Source organism: Ahaetulla prasina, chromosome 3, assembly GCF_028640845.1.
Source record: "Ahaetulla prasina isolate Xishuangbanna chromosome 3, ASM2864084v1, whole genome shotgun sequence".
Classification (NCBI taxonomy): Eukaryota; Metazoa; Chordata; class Lepidosauria; order Squamata; family Colubridae; genus Ahaetulla; species Ahaetulla prasina.
In genome coordinates this window covers 54,940,717-54,959,040 of record NC_080541.1, presented here as the reverse complement: position 1 = coordinate 54,959,040, position 18,324 = coordinate 54,940,717, and the positions used below count along the sequence as shown (strand labels likewise).

The window sequence follows — 18,324 nt, the reverse complement described above, 5'->3', positions numbered from 1 at the left end:
AGGGAGGGTGTTGGGGGTAACCCGTCGGGAGGGAAACTAGTCCCTGCGCGGGCTCGTGGCGATTATTTAGTAATTATTTAGATTATTTAGGAGGTTATGGGGGGGGAATGTGTTCCTTTTTGTGAGGGTGGTTCCATTTGCACGGTAAGTGGGAGGGGCAGATATGGCGGAAGGGGGGGATCGTATCGGTCTAGAGGGTCACGCGTTCGATGTTTGCAAGCGATCGCGTGCCCCGATCCCTCTGACTTTTCCCGTTCCCCGGATGGTCAAGACCCTCAGAGCCTGGGCCTTCGTCTGATGTTATGCAACGCACGGTCTGTGGCCAATAAGGCCCCCCTAATATACGATCTTATTCAGGGGGGCGCCGCGGATCTTATAGGCGTTACGGAGACCTGGTTGGGCACCGAAGGGGGCGTGCCCCTGGTCGAAATGTGCCCACCGGGTTTCCGTGCATTCCATCAGCCGAGGGCCCAGGGTAGGGGTGGGGGGGTTGCGGTTGCTATTAAAGAGAGTCTAGAGCCGAGGGAGACCACTGTACCTCAGATTGCCGGGTGTGAATCCCTCTTTGTGAGATGGGGTCATAGGTGTCAGATGGGCTTGCTGGTCACGTACCTGGCTCCTTGCTGCGTGACAGCTGCCCTGCCCGAGCTCCTGGAGGTGCTTGCCGGGGTGGCAGTGGAGACCCCCAGACTCTTAGTCATGGGGGACTTTAACTTGCCATCTGCCGGCTCGTCATCGACAGTGGCTCGGGAGTTCATGGCTTCCATGACGGCCTTGGACCTGACTCAAGTAGTGGATGGCCCCACTCACATCGGGGGTGGCACTCTGGACCTTATTTTTATCTCTGGTCAGTGGTTGAAGGATCTGGATTTGAGAGATTTAGTCATAGAACCTTTGTCATGATCAGATCACTCTCTCCTTCGCCTGGAATTTCTGACCGCCACTCACCACCGCAGGGAGACGGAACCACAACGTTGGTTCCGTCCCAGGCGCCTGATGGACCCGGAGAGCTTGGGCCACTTCCTGAGGGTCTGGCTCACAGCACGGCAGAGGAACTAGCCGCAGCCTGGCAACGGGCTGTGGCTGGGGCTTTAGACCGTGTCGTGCCTCTGCGGCCTCTGACCCGGCGCAGATCCCAACCGGCTCCTTGGTTCTCCGAGGAGCTGAGGGGGATGAAACGCCGGAGAAGACGCCTAGAGAGCTCCTGGAGGTCTAGCCGTTTAGAGGCTGATCGGACACTAGTTAGGTCCTATACTAGGACCTACCTGGTGGCACTGAGGGAAGCGAGGCGTTGCTACGCCTCCTCCCTCATTGCGTCGGCAGATAACCGCCCAGCCGCCCTGTTTCGGGTGACCCGTTCCCTCCTTCACCAGGGGGAGCGGGATGACCCGTTGCAGGGACGTGCTGAGGAGTTTAACGGTTATCTATACGATAAAATCGTTCAGCTTCGAGACGGTTTAGACCAAAATTGCGGCGATTCAGATGAGGCGTCTGAGGGTGGTCTTGGTGATATTTTTGGGATGAGTTTGACCCTGTGGCTCCGAGGACATGGACAGGTTGCTGGGTAGGCTGAATGCCACCACGTGTTTATTGGACCCGTGCCCTCCTGGTTGGTGCTGGCCACTCAGGAGGTGACACGAGGCTGGCTCCAGGCGACATGAGTGCCTCCTTGTTGGAGGAGTCTTTCCGGCCGCCTTGAAAGAGGCGGTGGTGAAACCCCTCCTCAAGAAGCCCTCCTGACCCGCTGTTTTAGGTAATTATCGTCCGGTCTCCAACCCGCCGCGAAGGTTGTAGAGAGTATGGTGGCATATCAGTTTCCCCTGCACCTGGATGAAGCTGTCTATCTGGACCCGTTCCAGTCCGGTTTCCGGCCCGGTTACAGCACGGAGACGGCTTTGGTCGCGTTGATGGATGATCTCTGGAGGGCCAGGGATAGGGGTTGTTCCTCTGTCCTGGTCCTATTAGACCTCTCAGCGGCTTTCGATACCATCGACCATGGTATCCTGCTGCGCCGGTTGGAGGGATTGGGAGTGGGAGGCAACATTTATCGGTGGTTCTCCTCCTATCTCTCCGACCGGTCGCAGACGGTGTTGACAGGGGGGCAGAGGTCGGCCCCGAGGCGCCTCACTTGTGGGGTGCCGCAGGGGTCGATTCTCTCGCCCCTTCTGTTCAACATCTACATAAAGCCGCTGGGTGAGATCATCAGTGGCTTCGGTGTGAGGTACCAGCTGTACGCTGATGACACCCAGCTGTACTTTTCCACACCGGGCCACCCCAATGAAGCTATCGAAGTGCTGTCCCGGTATTTGGAAGCCGTACGGGTCTGGATGGGGAGAAACAGGCTCAAGCTCAATCCTTCCAAGACAGAGTGGCTGTGGATACCGGCATCCCGGTACAGTCAGCTGAGTCCTCGGCTGACTGTTGGGGGCGAGTCACTGGCCCCGATGGAGAGGGTGCGCAATCTGGGCGTTCTCCTGGATGAACAGCTGTCTTTTGAAGACCATTTGACGGCCGTCTCCGGGAAAGCTTTCCACCAGGTTCGCCTGGTGCGCCAGTTGCGCCCCTTTCTAGACCGGGATGCCTTATGCACGGTCACCCACGCCCTCGTGACGTCTCGCCTGGATTACTGCAATGCTCTCTACATGGGGCTTCCCTTGAGGGGCATCCGGAGGCTTCAGTTAGTCCAGAATGCGGCTGCGCGGGTGATAGAGGGAGCCCCTCGTGGCTCCCGTGTGACACCTCTCCTGCGCAGACTGCACTGGCTACCTGTGGCCTTCCGGGTGCGCTTCAAGGTGCTGGTGACAATCTTTAAAGCGCTCCATGGCATAGGGCCGGGTTATTTACGGGACCGCCTACTGCTACCAAATACCTCTCACCGACCCGTGCGCTCTCACAGAGAGGGACTCCTCAGGGTGCCGTCAGCTAGGCAGTGCCGTCTGGCGACACCCAGGCGAAGGGCCTTCTCTGTGGGGGCTCCCACCCTCTGGAACGAACTCCCTCCAGGACTTCGTCAACTTCCAGACCTCCGAACCTTTCGTCGCGAGCTTAAAACATACTTATTCATCTGCGCGGGACTGGATTAGGTTTTAAAGTACCGTATATACTCGAGTATAAGCCGAGTTTTTCAGCACGTTTTTTGTGCTGAAAAACGTCCCCTCGGCTTATACTCGGGTCTATACGGCTTATACTCCAGTTTTTTTTTTTTTTAAGCCCCTCGGCTTATACTCGAGTATATACGGCTTATACTCGAGTTTTTTTTTTCTTCTTTTTTTCACATTTTACCGGACGGGGCGGGGAAGCCCTGCCGGTGCAGTGAGAGGGCGGGGCGGGGGAGCCGCCAGCCTTCTCAGCTGAGGGAGGGAGGGTTTCCCCAACCGGTAGGTGCCTCATTTCCCACCCTCGGCTTATACTCGAGTCCCCAGTTTACCCCAGTTTTTGGGGTAAAATTGGGGACCTCGGCTTATACTCGGATCGGCTTATATTCGAGTATATACGGTAATTGGTTTTAAGGGGTTTTTTATTATTTATACTGTTTTTAATGATTTGGGCTTTAGAATAAGTTTTTTAATTGTCGTTTTAATCTGTATTTATATGTATTTTAACTGCCTGTGAACCGCCCTGAGTCCTTAGGGAGATAGGACGGTATATAAATATGAATAAATAAATAAATAAATAAATAAATGTGATGAGATATAATCTGTTTTAAAAAAGCCATGAAAGAACACACCAATTAAAAAGAGTGTGTAACCTCTAGTATACACTCAGGACAAATTTGACCATGCTCCAGGACTGAGTATTAAAGGATAGGAGAGTAAACATTTATTCAACATAAAATTTCAAACGAAGTCTGGCATACTGAAAGAAAACCATTAAACTCTATTAAAATCCACATAAATCACTGGATTATCAACCATCACATTTGAAAAAAATAATCCATTCTTTATTTTGTTTAATATTCATCAGAATATACTGTATACATAAACCATAAGTTATTCCTCCAAGTTAAGAGTTAATCAAAAATTCTTTTATATAAGTCAGAAACAGATTTCTCTGTGGATCTACTTGCTGACTATTAATCACACTTTTAAATTTCCTTGCTAATATAATTTCACCATCTACTCAGGCAAACAATTTGTCTACTGAAGTTTAAAGAAACATTTTGTTTCTACTGTATTATGAAGCATATATATCTTTCAGTTTTCGTTAATTCAATATTTCCTTTCAGAATAGCAATTTAGGATCCAAAATCCAAATTTAAGTACTCAAACTATGATTTTGAGTTTTTTAAATGTTGAAGTTGTTGATATATGTTCTGGACAATATAGCATACCAGCAAATTACAAGAAATTAAGTTTAAATAGATGTTCAAATCTACATGTATACTCTACATTGCTACATCAATGTGTTTGTTTGTTTGATTTCTATCCAAATGTTATTCTAAAAGCTGAAGACATAAATATAATTCACTCTTTCCAGTTTTTATTCACAACTGTAAGATTGATTGATCCAAGACAAAATAATTGACCCAAAGCCTACCTGGTATTTCCATGGCAGAATATGGTTTCCCCAGTTCTAATCTAACTTAATCTTACTGTCTATTGCCATGACTGACTATACATTTTCAAATTTAATGCGAGAGTGAATGTGCATGCATTAAAAAAAGGAGAAAACATAATGGCTGAGTGTAAGAGAGAGGGAAGGGAAAATGCTATTAGACTTTCAAGAGTCTATAACAATAGCCTGTATCAATAAAGCATAGTTCCAATCAAGTTGCCTAATTTTATCCTTCTCAATGGGCTGATAAAACTGCACAAAACAGCAAGACAGTTCTTACATCTATGCCTTCTTTCTGCATCTCCTTCAATTGCAGGAGATATTGTAACATAATACAGTTGATTTGCTAGTCAGGCTATTGCAAAAACATAGAAAATCTGATGGATACAGTTTTATTTGCTAATACACTGGATATAGTTAAAGAATTTCTGGAATGTTGCTTGATAGTTAAGATTCAGAAATACAATTAAGAAATTCTTTTTTCTAACTATCTCACTAAATGATTTTAGGCCAACTGTTCTTCCCTCAGTAGCTATCCATCATCATATTTGCAGCATGATGGTAATAATAGTATATTAAGAATCCTTTTTAATATTACAATACCATAATAAATCTTTGACTATACCAATGTTAGGCCTGTGTTATTTTTTTTGTTCAGACTACATGCCTTCCATTTCTCAATCTGTTTCTTTGTACTGTAATTCACTATTATATTGCCATGATTGTGTTATCACAAACTTTGGAGTCAAGCGTCAATTTTCTAATAATAGTAAGAAGAATAAACAACAAAAATAAAAAGCAACACCACCATACATCATCTACCAGATCCTTGGAAAGTTCTCAATATATGATAAAAATGCCAAATCCGGTTGACTGTGTGACCAACCATAACAACAAAAGGTCTGGAAAGCATTTAGGTATGGATAACTCATAATTACAAAATGTTGCATTAAGTGGAACAGCGAATATCTTACAATTATATATTTAGTCATTCTAAATCTTTGGGAAGGATCAGACAGTCCAAACTATCAAATCAAGAAAGAACTATCTGGTAATATAACATAATAATATCATGACTATCACTGTCATCATCTTTACAACTAAGTATGGAACAAAAACAAATATCAATTAAATAAAATTTGCAAAATTACAAAAAAGACAACAAACCTAGGCAATTGCAATTCTATTGGAGAATGGCATACCAAACAGATATTTAGAATAGAAAGAATACATAAAGTAGATCATTTGATTTGTGTCAAATTTGTGCTAAAGTAGTAATTACCTCAGAAATAATTATGTTTATTTCTTATCATCAATACCAGCGAACATGGAATTTCAGATCTCTGAATCAAGATCCAGACCTGGTTACCCTTGTGGACAAATTTGTCATGTCAAATCAGGTGAATTGAATTAAGCTATTTTGAGTCATTGAATTTTTATATACTTCCTTAGACTGTGTAAATTAAATTATATATTTAAAATGTTGTACAATATTAAAATATGTATCTTAATATTTAATATAAAATAAATGACCAATTAAGTTTCTAATATTTTACCTGGTTTTGATCCTTCTGGGACTGTCCCATTCCAAACCTGATGTAGGAATTCAGGTCTATTATCATTCATATCAATGACATTAATAACGATATCAATGGGATTTTCCACCTGATTCCCATTTACATCTACGGCATGTGCCCTTAGCTGCAAAAGATGTTTTTAAAAACTCAGAAAAACCTGCAACAGGTATCATCAGACAAGATAATTGTTGTTACTGGCAGGACATTTTAAACAGATTTTAAACATGATTTATTTTATCTTCTTTTGTTATCCTCTTTTGGTTTTTCAAACACTTGACAGATTTTAAAAAGTAGTATCCTGTATTACCAAAGCCTCATAATGCCTAAAATTAGCAAAACAAGATAAGACATTTCTGAGCAGTTAAAAAAAAATGTCATGCTGGGAAGGAGAAAGGGTGGAAAGAAGGAAGGAAAAGGAAGAGGATCAGGCGGAATTAGCTGAAGGTAGAAAAAAAAATCTCCTTATCATAATACTAGAATGAAAATAATTAAATGAGACTAATTTGTAAGATAGCTCAAGAAAATACTTTTTCACCAAAAGCAAAATTTATCAGTGGAGTCTGCTGCCAGAAGCTACAACAATTAGACAGCATGTTGGGCTGCTTCAGATGTCCTTCTCTTTCACTTTTCACAGTTTATAATATTTATCAAACATGAAATGTTTTTCTAGTAATCCATTTATCCATGCACCCTCTTATCTATTTTCTCTTCTGCAATTAATTTAATCCCCAAAGGTGTTTATATTTAAATGTACTACTCAATTAAAAAAATATCTCATGGTAATTTTATTTTTTTATTTCTGAAATAACTGTCACCATTTAATACTCATATAAAGCTTTCTCATTAAAAACATTTTTTCTAAATTATGTGATTGAATTTGTAACTGGAAATTGAAAGAAAATATAATAAGAGTTTCTCATTTTGCTTCTTTTATCTAATTCATTAAATTAAACCTGAGTTGTTAAACTAGCCAAGTAATTCCATTTACAGAACTTTAAATCTATAACGGAGAAAATAATTCTAGATAAGATATTTGATTTTAAACTTTATTCTTTAGTTAGTTAAAAACTTACATGAAAAGAAGCTATTTGCTCCCGATCTAATGGTTTTGTCACTGATAGTTGACCTGAAATGGGATTGATGATAAAGATACCAGTTGGAGGCTGATCAGCACCTGGACCAGTAACGCTGTATCGTAGGGAAAGGCTTTTATCACGATCAGATCTGATCTATATACCAAGAAGATGGTGAGTTTGTTAAATATAAAAATATTTAGAAGTGCCAGATGCTTAAAATAAATCTATCAATATGCACATGCATGCACAGCCCACCAAAACAGCCATAGAAATCTTTTACATTTTCTTATCTAGCTTATTGTTTTAATTGCAAAAATTAGCAAGTTAACTTTTTTTTAACATGAACTGCACTGGACTTCTTACTAATACAAAGGGTAGTGCCGGCACCTGCAATCTACAGAATGCCTAATATATATTTATCAAGTATTATTATCAAAGGAAATTCAACCATGGTAACAAACTAAATTGCCTGTTCTGTTACAAAGCATGAGAGGACTGGAAATTGTTCCTCCCACCAAAGAAACTCCAATATTACAGTTCAGACAGTGCTGAGTAAAGATTCTACTCCAGACGGTGTTTTTCCATACATCATCAATCCATGTAAAGAGGACTAAAGTAGGATAGCTTAGTAGATGTTTTTGATGTTTGATAGCCATGGCCTGACTTGATCAGTATTGTCGAAAAAGAAATCAATGCAATAACAAACAGTAGTGGTGACAGAAAGTCTTCTTGAGATTAACCTCTCCCAGTCTGTCTCCATCGAGCAGCCACTATGTCTCCCATTCTGCCATTGATCTATTATCCCAATTTTGCTTATGCCTAAACAGAATCAGTGGCACATCAACTGGCCATTTTGTACTGCTTCTTCTGGACATAAGAATTTGTGTTGTTCTCCTAGGCTAACTCTTTCTCATCTTCTCACCGACCCGTGCGCTCTCACAGAGAGGGACTCCTCAGGGTGCCGTCAGCTAGGCAGTGTCGTCTGGCGACGCCCAGGGGAAGGGCTTTCTCTGTGGGGGCTCCCACCCTCTGGAACGAACTCCCCCCAGGACTCCGTCAACTTCCGGACCTCCGAACCTTCCGTCGTGAGCTTAAAACACATTTATTCATCTGCGCAGGACTGGACTAGATTTTAAATTTATAGTGGTTTTAATTGGTTTTAATATTTATACTATTTTTTAATAATTTGGCTTTTAGAATAAGTTTTTTAATGGTTATCTTAATTTGTACATATATGTTTTTTACTTGCCTGTGAACCGCCCTGAGTCCTCCGGGAGATAGGGCGGTATACAAATACGATTAATAAATAAATAAATAAATAAATAAATAAAATAAATCTTCTATTTTTTAAATATAAAAACAATATTTATTAAATTGATACCCCTCCCATCTTACTATAATTTAAATCGAATCATGCCAACAACCATTCAACAGAAAATATGAATTGAACATAAAATAAATGTGTATATCCTTACCAGTGGTGGGTTTCAGTTACCTTTGCTACCAGTTTGCCTGGACACTACTTCTGCGCATGCGCAAAAACTTCTGCACATGTGCAGAGCATATTTGATGACATCCAGGCGGAGCCTCCTGCTGCCGGTTCGCCTGAACTTGGGCGAATTGGTAGCAACCCACCACTGATCCTTAATTTAAAGCCTATTTGAGGGAAAAACCACACAAATGTGAATGTCTGTTATCTCTATAAATGATATTATTTTACAAATGGCTTATATTAAAGCAAATGAATACATAGAACTTTTTCCTTTATTTTGAAATAATACCGGAAAATTTTTTATTGGTTATAAACAAAGTCCATTAAACAGATATTGTTAATCTTAAGGGTTACTCTATAACAATTTGTCTTTTACATTCTATCAGAATTCAGTATCCTTTTGATTTTTTAAAATCTGGATAACAATATTTGTCATATTGATAAGCCATTAATAGTATACTTGCACAAAAAAAACCCCTTTTCTTATTTTTTCATATTTCTTCCCTTCTTCTATTGACAGTACAGATAATTTTAGTGGGATTACTTCTAAAAGGTTTCTACTGAGAAGAGAACTGCCTAGAAATACAACAACAAAAATTCTCATATTTGGTTTACTTTTTTCCTTTACATGTTTATAACCTGGTTTCATGTTTGATAAGAATATATAAAATATTTTTTATCTCAGCTCTTTGATAAAGAAAACCATTATTAAACTCCTTTCTGTTCTCTGTCTTACCCTAACTAATTCCTGAGGAAATGGCCCTCTGGAGTTTTCTGGCAAATTGATTGGAGGGATAACCCAATCTCTCTTCTGTCTTTGCAGATGGCCACTGTGTTTATTTTGTTGTCTAGGAAATACAATGTCTTCCATTTTCTTTTGTTCCTTGCAATTATAGATAATGAAAATTAGTACAGATTAGATGCTTAAGGTTTTTCAAATAAAAAGCAGCATACAAATATTTAAATACATTTACATAATGAACAAAGATTTAAATTATAAAAAATAAGGCTTCCAAAGACAATGTATAACCCCCCAAACTCACAAAATGACATGACGTGGAATAAGAAAAAAAAATCTATATAATACTTATTTTGTTTTCTATCAGAAGTCTGTAGAAAGAAAGTGTAAGTTTTAAGCAATTTATTAGATCTTAGTTCTATAACTTATACTTTTTATGTTCCAACTGCAGCCTAGTTAATACCATTCCAAATTTAACAGTAAGCCTTTAGATATTTTTCATTAGTTGGAGCTACACTTCAGGTAATGTGCTACTGTACATTAAATTTAGACCAGGGTGTGCTAAAATATAATTTGAGTTTCTAAGGAAGTTTAATACATAGTAGTAAGGACTGTCTCAAATATTTATGACCCTATTAAATCCCATAGAATTAATGTTGTAATTATTTTAAACCTATGTCAGCCATGATGGATGCTGTAGATGGCCCACTTTACACAGTAGGTATTAATCTCTGCAGGATGTCAACAATTCTTCTCTGCATCTGTAAGCATTCTGGCTTTTGCTTCTTGATGCTGGCAGATTGCTAGCTTGCTTATTATGCATATGATGAAAACAAAGAAAGACATATTTCTTCAATCCTTTAAAACAATATTCGATCTTTTCAGTTAAATGTGGAATAGAAAAAATAAATGGTTTCTTTTTACATTAATGGAAGCCAGATGTTTGCAACAACTATGAGTAAGTAATCTTAACTACCTTACATAAGATAATCTAATAGGGAAACATTTTGGAGACTTGCAGCACTAAGGTAATTTATTGATAAATAAATAGAAATGTATTTTGTTTGTTTGAAACACCGATATGTTGACCTTTAAACAAAGCTTTAGTGAGTGTGCTCAGGACCAGGTTGTGTATTAAGAGTCCTAGAAAAAAAAATACCCAGCATTTATATACATATGCAAGCCCAGCTATATACATAGCTGCCGATGCTTCTAATGAGCTAGAAATGCAGAGTAACAAATTAAGTTTATGCTGGCCCACCAAACCAAATGCATTCAATCAACCAAGCAGCTTGGCCTGCCAAGAATTTTAAAGTATCTCTCCCCCAATTTATACATATACAGTCCCAAAAAAGATGAAATTGCAGACAACTTACTAAGTCCTACTAAATATACACAAACAGGTATATTCGAGACCTTGTTTAAAAGACTGGCCTTGCTTACGTTCTGGTTATGCAGTTAAAACATGCTGAAAAAAATATGATATCCTAGCTGAACAGCAAGCTCTGTGACTGCATAAATATGATTACAGGTTTGGAGAGTCACAGTCTAGCAAACACCAATGCAAATTCCAACTCTCTGGAAAAAGCAAGATTACCAGCATGAAAGTTTTTATTATTATAAGTCTTTGCCCAAGTTCAGGAGCTATCTCTTGATTATTTAAATGTAAATTCATTCTTTGTTCCATGTTGGGATATTAATATAAATCAATTTCATGAATGAATCAAATCCATGTTTTTTCTCCCGATATTTTCAATCTTATGCCTATATAATTGTTAATTTTACTGTGGACATATGTATTGACATAAATTATCCAGTATACTTTTTAGAAGAACAAGTAGCAGAATACCAAACAATGTGCATATTCAATGCTTACTGGCAGCAAGGCTGAACAAGACTTCTTTCTAGCTTGGCTGAGAGCACTTTACACAAGAGTGAGGCTCCTTTCTCTAAAGTGGCAGTGGAGTCATGAATAATTTACACCCATACACACCCCAACATTTTATTACTGAGGCACAAAGCAAAACCAATACTTTCTGCCAGAATTGCTTTTCCTGCTACATTTGTAAATCTGAAGTTCCAATGTTATAAACTTGACTGATGGGTCTGAAAAGCAAGTTTTTTATTTATTTGTTTTTGGTTAGATTTAACTGCTTGAATAAATATTGAGTGCTTTCTAGGGATTTAAAATTTAAAAGACATATTGCAATTCAAATTCTTACCTTTTAAAAATATACTCCTGAACTAGGGCAAATTTTAAATGTAAACAACTTCCATATTTTCAGTGAAATGGGATGATGGAAAAAATATTTTGAAAATTAGTAATATTTAACAGATAAGATTAAGTAAGAATCCTCCCCAAAACTGATAAATTATGAACCCCTTTCACATATATATTTCTAAAATATATTAAGACATTTTACCTTTATGGAATCCTTTGGATCAAGACCTAGTTTTATGATCACTTGCCACTGTTCTTTTGTTTCTTTGTCACTGGCATACAGGAAAAATTCAGTGGGTTCTGGAGAAAGCTGAAAGCTTCTAGCTGCATATACCACACCATCTTCACCAATTCTGAAATCTGCTGGTGCGCTGCTTTCAAAATGGACTTTTCTGCTTGCTTCACAGCTTCTAAATCTTACTGCAAATATATAAAACACAACAGTTATAATGAAAAAAAGTTTAAAAACCCTGATATTCTGAATAATTTGTTGTAGATAAGTCAACTCTAACGTTGGTTAATTTTAAGTATGTTGATGAATCAATGGCTAACTAAAAACAAAATACAATTTTTAATTAAGATCTCCCACTGATTTGTTTTATGCAAGTCGTATATGAAGGTTAGTTTTTAAGAGTATATAATTTTTATTTGTTTCATAACCAAACAAAGTATTATATAATAATTGTTTTATCAGTACTTTCCAATTTTTTCTCAAAATATTTCTGAAACAATTGCATTCTACCTTTTCTGCTCTAGAATATGAAAGCCTGAAGTTTGGAATCTTTTGGACCATTAACTTGCAAATCCCAGATTACAACAATGCAAAATATAAGAATACTTTAAACAATATATAGTACCTTTTGGGGTACTACTCGTTGTAAACAATATTGCTGATTTGCTTCTCAATTTGAAGAATTGTTCTCCCTCAACAAATATCATATTTTAATTTAAAAAATCTTGAAAATCCACTTTAACATTATTCGATATACTCTTGAGAAAAGCAGACCTACATCTATACTACTTACATGACTGCTTATGAGCAACCAGCTGTACAATGAAGTTGTCAAACCAACAACCATATAAATGAACAAGAACTACCACAAGATATAAAAAGCTTTAAGTACAGAACCTATAAATTGCATGTCTATGGAGATTCTCAGTCATCTAGGTCACAGTTGTCCCAAAGGTGCTTTTTCAAAAGGCAACTGGACTTTCTGTTTTTTCTTTGAAGATGTTTTGCTTCTCATCCAAGAAGCTCCTTTGGCTCTGTGAAGAAACTTTTGGATGAGAAGCGAAATGTCTTCAAAGAAAAGACAGAAAGTTCAATTGCCTCTTGAAAAAGCACCTTTGGGATATAAATTGCATTCCATTACATTAGCTAACATACTTTTTCCTCTCCTTTCCTTCCTTTTAAATTATGAAATTAATAGTTTTCTTCTAATAGATCTGAAGGCATCTCATAGGAATATATGAATATAATTTGGACAATCACTAACTGGATTCCAGAATTTATCTGAGAAAGCTTAAGAAATAGGTATCATAATATCTCTCTGTATCTCAGTATGCTTAAATATCTAATGGGAATGGGCATTGGTCCTACCTGAGACGCTCCTTCTCGGCGTGAAGGGAAGATCATCCAGACATGGGTAATGCTCTGCTTCTCTGCCTGGAGACCGAGTCAAACTTTGTTAGCCATGCCTACTCCTGTCCCAGGTGCTACGAAGTGTAGCAATGTTGAGACTCACCACCTGGAAAATAAGAGCCCCTCCCGGACTACGGATCAAGACGGTCAGCAGGGTGGGATGTTCTAAGCTGAACTAGGACCACCGGTTACTGGGTAACAGCCTGGAGCCTTAACGAAATGAGTCAAGAGGGGCCTCTCTGGGTCAGACTGCTGAGACAGTCTGTTATTAACACAGCGGCTTGCAATTACTGCAGGTTCTAGTCCCACCAGGCCCAAGGTTGACTCAGCCTTCCATCCTTTATAAGGTAGGTAAAATGAGGACCCAGATTGTTGGGGGCAATAAGTTGACTTTGTATATAAATATAAAAATAGGATGAAGACTATTGCTAACATAGTGTAAGCCGCCCTGAGTCTTAGGAGAGGGGCGGGATATAAATGCAAATAAAAAAAAAAGTGACTCTCTGTATGAGAAGAACTCTAGAAAGAGAGGGGCAGAGGACTGGCAGCTATGTCTAATACTAGGCAAACTTGCTCCAATAAACGACTTTCATCTTCTCTCCAGCGGTGTAAGAGTGGTAAGCTCCTTCTGTCAGTAGCTGCAAGGTAGGCTGGCTCATAAGGAGCAACTGCCTCTGCATCCAATGGCGCCAAAAACGCTGACCATGCTGTAGCAGATGGATCAATTAACAAGGCACAGCTGCAGAGTGGCTAAAAAGGGCGCCAAATCTCTGCCGGTTCCCTTTAAAAATTAGGCAGGCTGGCTGGCTAGCTCTTAGGCTGCATACTGCGGCTCCAATGGTGCAAACTCTTGTGCTGCTTTACTGCTGGTAACAGAAACAGACAAAGTGGTCCGAGGGGGGAAATAGTTGACACCGGCGTTGAAGCGCTGATCGTGCTAGCCGCTTATCCTGTCACCAGGCGGACTGGCTCGAAAGAAGCTCTACTGCCGTTGCTGTAATCCCACCGAGTGCCTCCGTCTCATTGCATAATAGGAGAAGGCAGTCTGTTCATCTCTTCTCCTGCTGTGGCTACGAGGAACTTTGGCAGCGGTCCACTCCAGTCACAGAGGGAGAAGCTGGTCGATGAGGAGCCAGTCTCCGCCACTGTCCTGTCAGCTGTCTGATTGACATCGGCAGTTAGGCCCATCCTGAGCATGCCCGGTGTAGCAATAATGGTGCCAAGAGCACCAGCCATTGTGAGCAAAGCGAGCTGCTTGTCACAGTATGAGAGCTCCTACTGCAGTCTTAACGGTGCCTAGCATGCCAACCATGATCTCTGCAGCTCAGGCAGCCTGGCTCAGTAAGAGAGTTCCTGCCGCGACTGTAATGGCGTCTAGTGCGCCTGCCACTACAGCTGCGATCGGGCAGGCTGGCTGCTATGAGCGCTCCTGCCACGGCAATAAGGCCTCAGTGCACCAGCATCCACCATTCTGGCAGTTTGGCTCGTAAGGAGCGCTCCTGCCGCAGCTGGAAAGGCGCCTAGCGCACCCGCCGCTTCATTCACAGTTCGGGCAGCCTGGCTTTCCATGAGCGCTCCTGCCGTGGCTGAAAAGACACCTAGAGCACCTGCCGCTTCATTCAGTTTGGTCAGCCTGGCTCGCCATGAGTGCTCCTGCCACAGCTGTAATGGCATCTAGCATGCCCAGCCTCGTCATCCGCAGTTCAGGCAGCCTGGCTTGTCATGAACACTCCTGCCGTGGCGAGAATGGCGCCTAATGCGCCAGCCGCTCATCCGTAGTTAGGGCAGCCAGGCTCTTGATGAGCACTCCTGGTGCGGCTAAAGGGCATCAGACACGCTGGCCACTGTATGGCAATACAGGCAGCCTGACTCTTACGAGAGCTCCTGCCACGGCTGGGATGGCATCTTAATCGTCTGCTGCTCTGTTGCAATTCGGGCACCCTGGCTCCTAATGAGCGCTCCTATCACGGCTGTAATGGCGCCTAACGCAGCAGCCGCTTTTTCTACAGGTTAAGGCAGCCCGGCTTGTGGCACCAAAGCGCTGGCCGCAATCAATGTGCCTAGACGAATCTAGGCAGTGACTGAATCCCTCTCTGCTGGTGCAGACTAATGCCTGGGGCAGCCTGTTAGTAGGCAATGCCCCCTCCGCTAAGCGCAGGAAAGGCAGGGACCTTGGCTGAAATACAAGCCAGTAGGGAGGATTACCAGCGGACTGGGAATCCCCCAGATCGCTCACCAGCGATAGCCGGAATTTTCATCCAAATAGTTGTCATCTTTGTTGTGAAAGAAATCCAAGAATGGGTGAGTCTCTTTTCTCAGTCTCAACTCGAGGAAGACTGAGTTGAACTGGGAAATGCACGGGACAGGCATAGGCATGGCTAACAAAGTTTGACTCGGTCTACAGGAAGAGAAGCAGAGCATTACCCATGTCTGGATGATCTTCTCTGACAAACTGGAGAAGCTAGAACCTTCCCTACTGATATTCTTTCTTGAGGCAACTAGGTGCTATACAATTCAAGTAACTTGCAGAAAACTTATAAAAGTGACGGTTTCCTGACAAAATCATTCTCTGCAAGTAGTCATGTTAAAAGATTTCTGTGTGTGTAGTATGCTTGTGCATGCATATCATGTTTTCCAGAAAATAAGACCCTGTCTTATACTTTTTTGAACCCTGAAATAAGCGCTTGGCCTTATTTTCGGGGCAGGTCTTATTATTTTGGGGCATGTGGAACAAGACGGGGCTCCTCTTGGTGTCTTACCTGATTTCCAGCTCTGTCTCCCTAAGCCTAACCAGAGGAAATGGTGGGGACCAGCTGCGCATGAGGTTAAATATTTTTTTTGGGGGGGGGGCTTATTTTCAGGGGGTGGCTTATTTTAGCATATGAGCTCAAAAGCGCTATTGGGTTTATTATCAGGGTATAACTTATTTTCAGGGAAACAGTGTAGATAGATGGAAATACGTTGCTTAGGTTTTTAGGCCACTGCTGAGCAATTGGGTTTGTAAAGAAGAACTTGGATCGGTTAACAAGCTAACTTTCTGCTTTCAAGAGAAAAAAATTCTTTTAAATTATTATTACTGGTTATATTTAAAAAATCCCCTTGTAGAAAGTCATTATTAATGCTGTTATTTTCCTAAACCAATGAAAGGGATGGCACATTTTTCACAGTATTGTGACATTTGTCTTTACCTGAACTGCAATTTAAATGCATTACTCAGAAAGCAATAAAAACAAATTTTCACAATAAAAAATAAAAATGCTTATATACCCAAATACGGTAAATTATAAAATGTAAGCCAATATAATTTAAGCTTTTTTTGTTGTTGTATTTTTGGTGTGTGCACGTGAAACCAGGTCTTGAGTATCTTTTGGGGGTCCATCATAACTTCAAATAGTTACTGAGTGACCAACCATTAAAAAAGGACTACCTGAATAGAGACATCATCAAGCAGTTTTCTTGGAAATACTACTGAAGGGTAAAGTCAAAGGATTGAATAGCATTGTTCCCTGTTCCCTTCATTTTTTCTCCAACGGCCTTAACATTTTCTGGTAATTAAAGATATTCCTCTCTCATTGTTGGTCTTTTATTTATCTGCTCATTTAAAAGGGAAACGCCCCTTCAGAGATAGAAAGATAAAACTCTTAGTTTTCAAATTACAGGGAGGGAAGGATCAAGCTACATGAAATATTTTAGGCAGAAAGTTCTATGCAGTGAGTTGTGTGAACAAGAATTCAATATATACCTGGGATACATATAAACGAATTATCCAATTAGTGAAAAATAACATGCTGAATCATGTTTTGATACGGTATTATACAAATGTTTCACCATGGATGTATGTTAAGCTATCAGACCAAAAATTACCTATATAAATATTTCTTGCATTTTAAAAATAGGTAATTGTAAGTAAGTCAGGATTAATTATTTTTATCTTGCAAGACCACAATTCTGTGGGTTATTCTGACTCCTTTCCCTTATATGAAAACCATAATGAAAAGTGAACTAATAATGGAGAAAAATATTTATTCAGTTACACTATATGTCCTAATTTCCTTAGGTTATTATATAAGACCTTCAATTTATGTTCATAATTGAGATTGGAATTGTGGTTGCTAAGGCATGCAATCATTATCCTAATCATGTAACTAGATATGTTTTATGACCATTTTTTCCATCGGTGTTAAGCAATTTACTGAATTATGTGGTCATTTCTCCAATTTATGCCACTTATTAGAAACTGGCTGAAAAAGTTGCAAATAGTGATCAAGTGCCCATAGGATGCTGCAATTGGCAGTAAAATGTGGTATGGTTGCAAAGTGCTCGAACTGCAATCACATGATCCTAGGGGGTGGTACAATGGTCATAACTTTGAGGAGAGATTGTAAATCACTTTTTCAAAGATTATAATAACTTTGAATGGTCAATAAATGAGTGATTGTTAAGTCAAGGACTACCTGTATTTTATTAAATCTGATGTGCAACAACAAAACATATGTACTGAAGAGCAAAGTGTGAAGTATGCAATCTCATTTACAGTAAGTTGAAGAAATAAACTATGTACATATATTTCTAATGATATAAATAATTCATAATAGTTGTAAATTTGTAATCTTGTATATTTCACTAATAATCTTCAATTAAATAGTTTCATTTATCAGGCAATTACTGTTATCACCGTGACACTTAACTGTGCTACCATGCTGCATCCCAGACTAAATTTGTTTGAATTCTAAAGTTCCTTAGCGCTTTAGCTCCTTCATTTTTTATTACTTTCTCTATTTTGTGGTCCCACCAATCCTTGCTCGAAGACAAATGGTATTTCTTGCAGATCTTCCAATCCCCATTTGTCATGCCGTTGTCTGTAATCAGACTGCTTGATTTTCAGACTGCAGTAAGTAACTAGCTGGTCCACTGTTTCTTCAGCTTCTTTGTATACATTGCTATTTGCTGTCTGCTGTTGTCTTCTCAAATCTGGCATTATTTTTACTACCCTGTTTACCCCAAAATAAGACATACCCTGATA

At 40.0% G+C, this 18,324-nt stretch overlaps 1 protein-coding gene across 1 annotated transcript in view; it reads right to left on the bottom strand.

The window, feature by feature from the left end:
- CDH2 (cadherin 2) overlaps positions 1–18,324 on the bottom strand; it is a 169,089-nt gene that overhangs the window by 28,349 nt on the left and 122,416 nt on the right. The window contains exons 3-6 of the mRNA XM_058177125.1: positions 11,862–12,079; positions 9,436–9,582; positions 7,205–7,360; positions 6,111–6,255 (exon numbers count right to left, since the gene is read on the bottom strand). Of these exons, the coding sequence (XP_058033108.1) occupies positions 6,111–6,255; positions 7,205–7,360; positions 9,436–9,582; positions 11,862–12,079 (666 nt within the window). The remainder of the gene's footprint in view (positions 1–6,110; positions 6,256–7,204; positions 7,361–9,435; positions 9,583–11,861; positions 12,080–18,324) is intronic.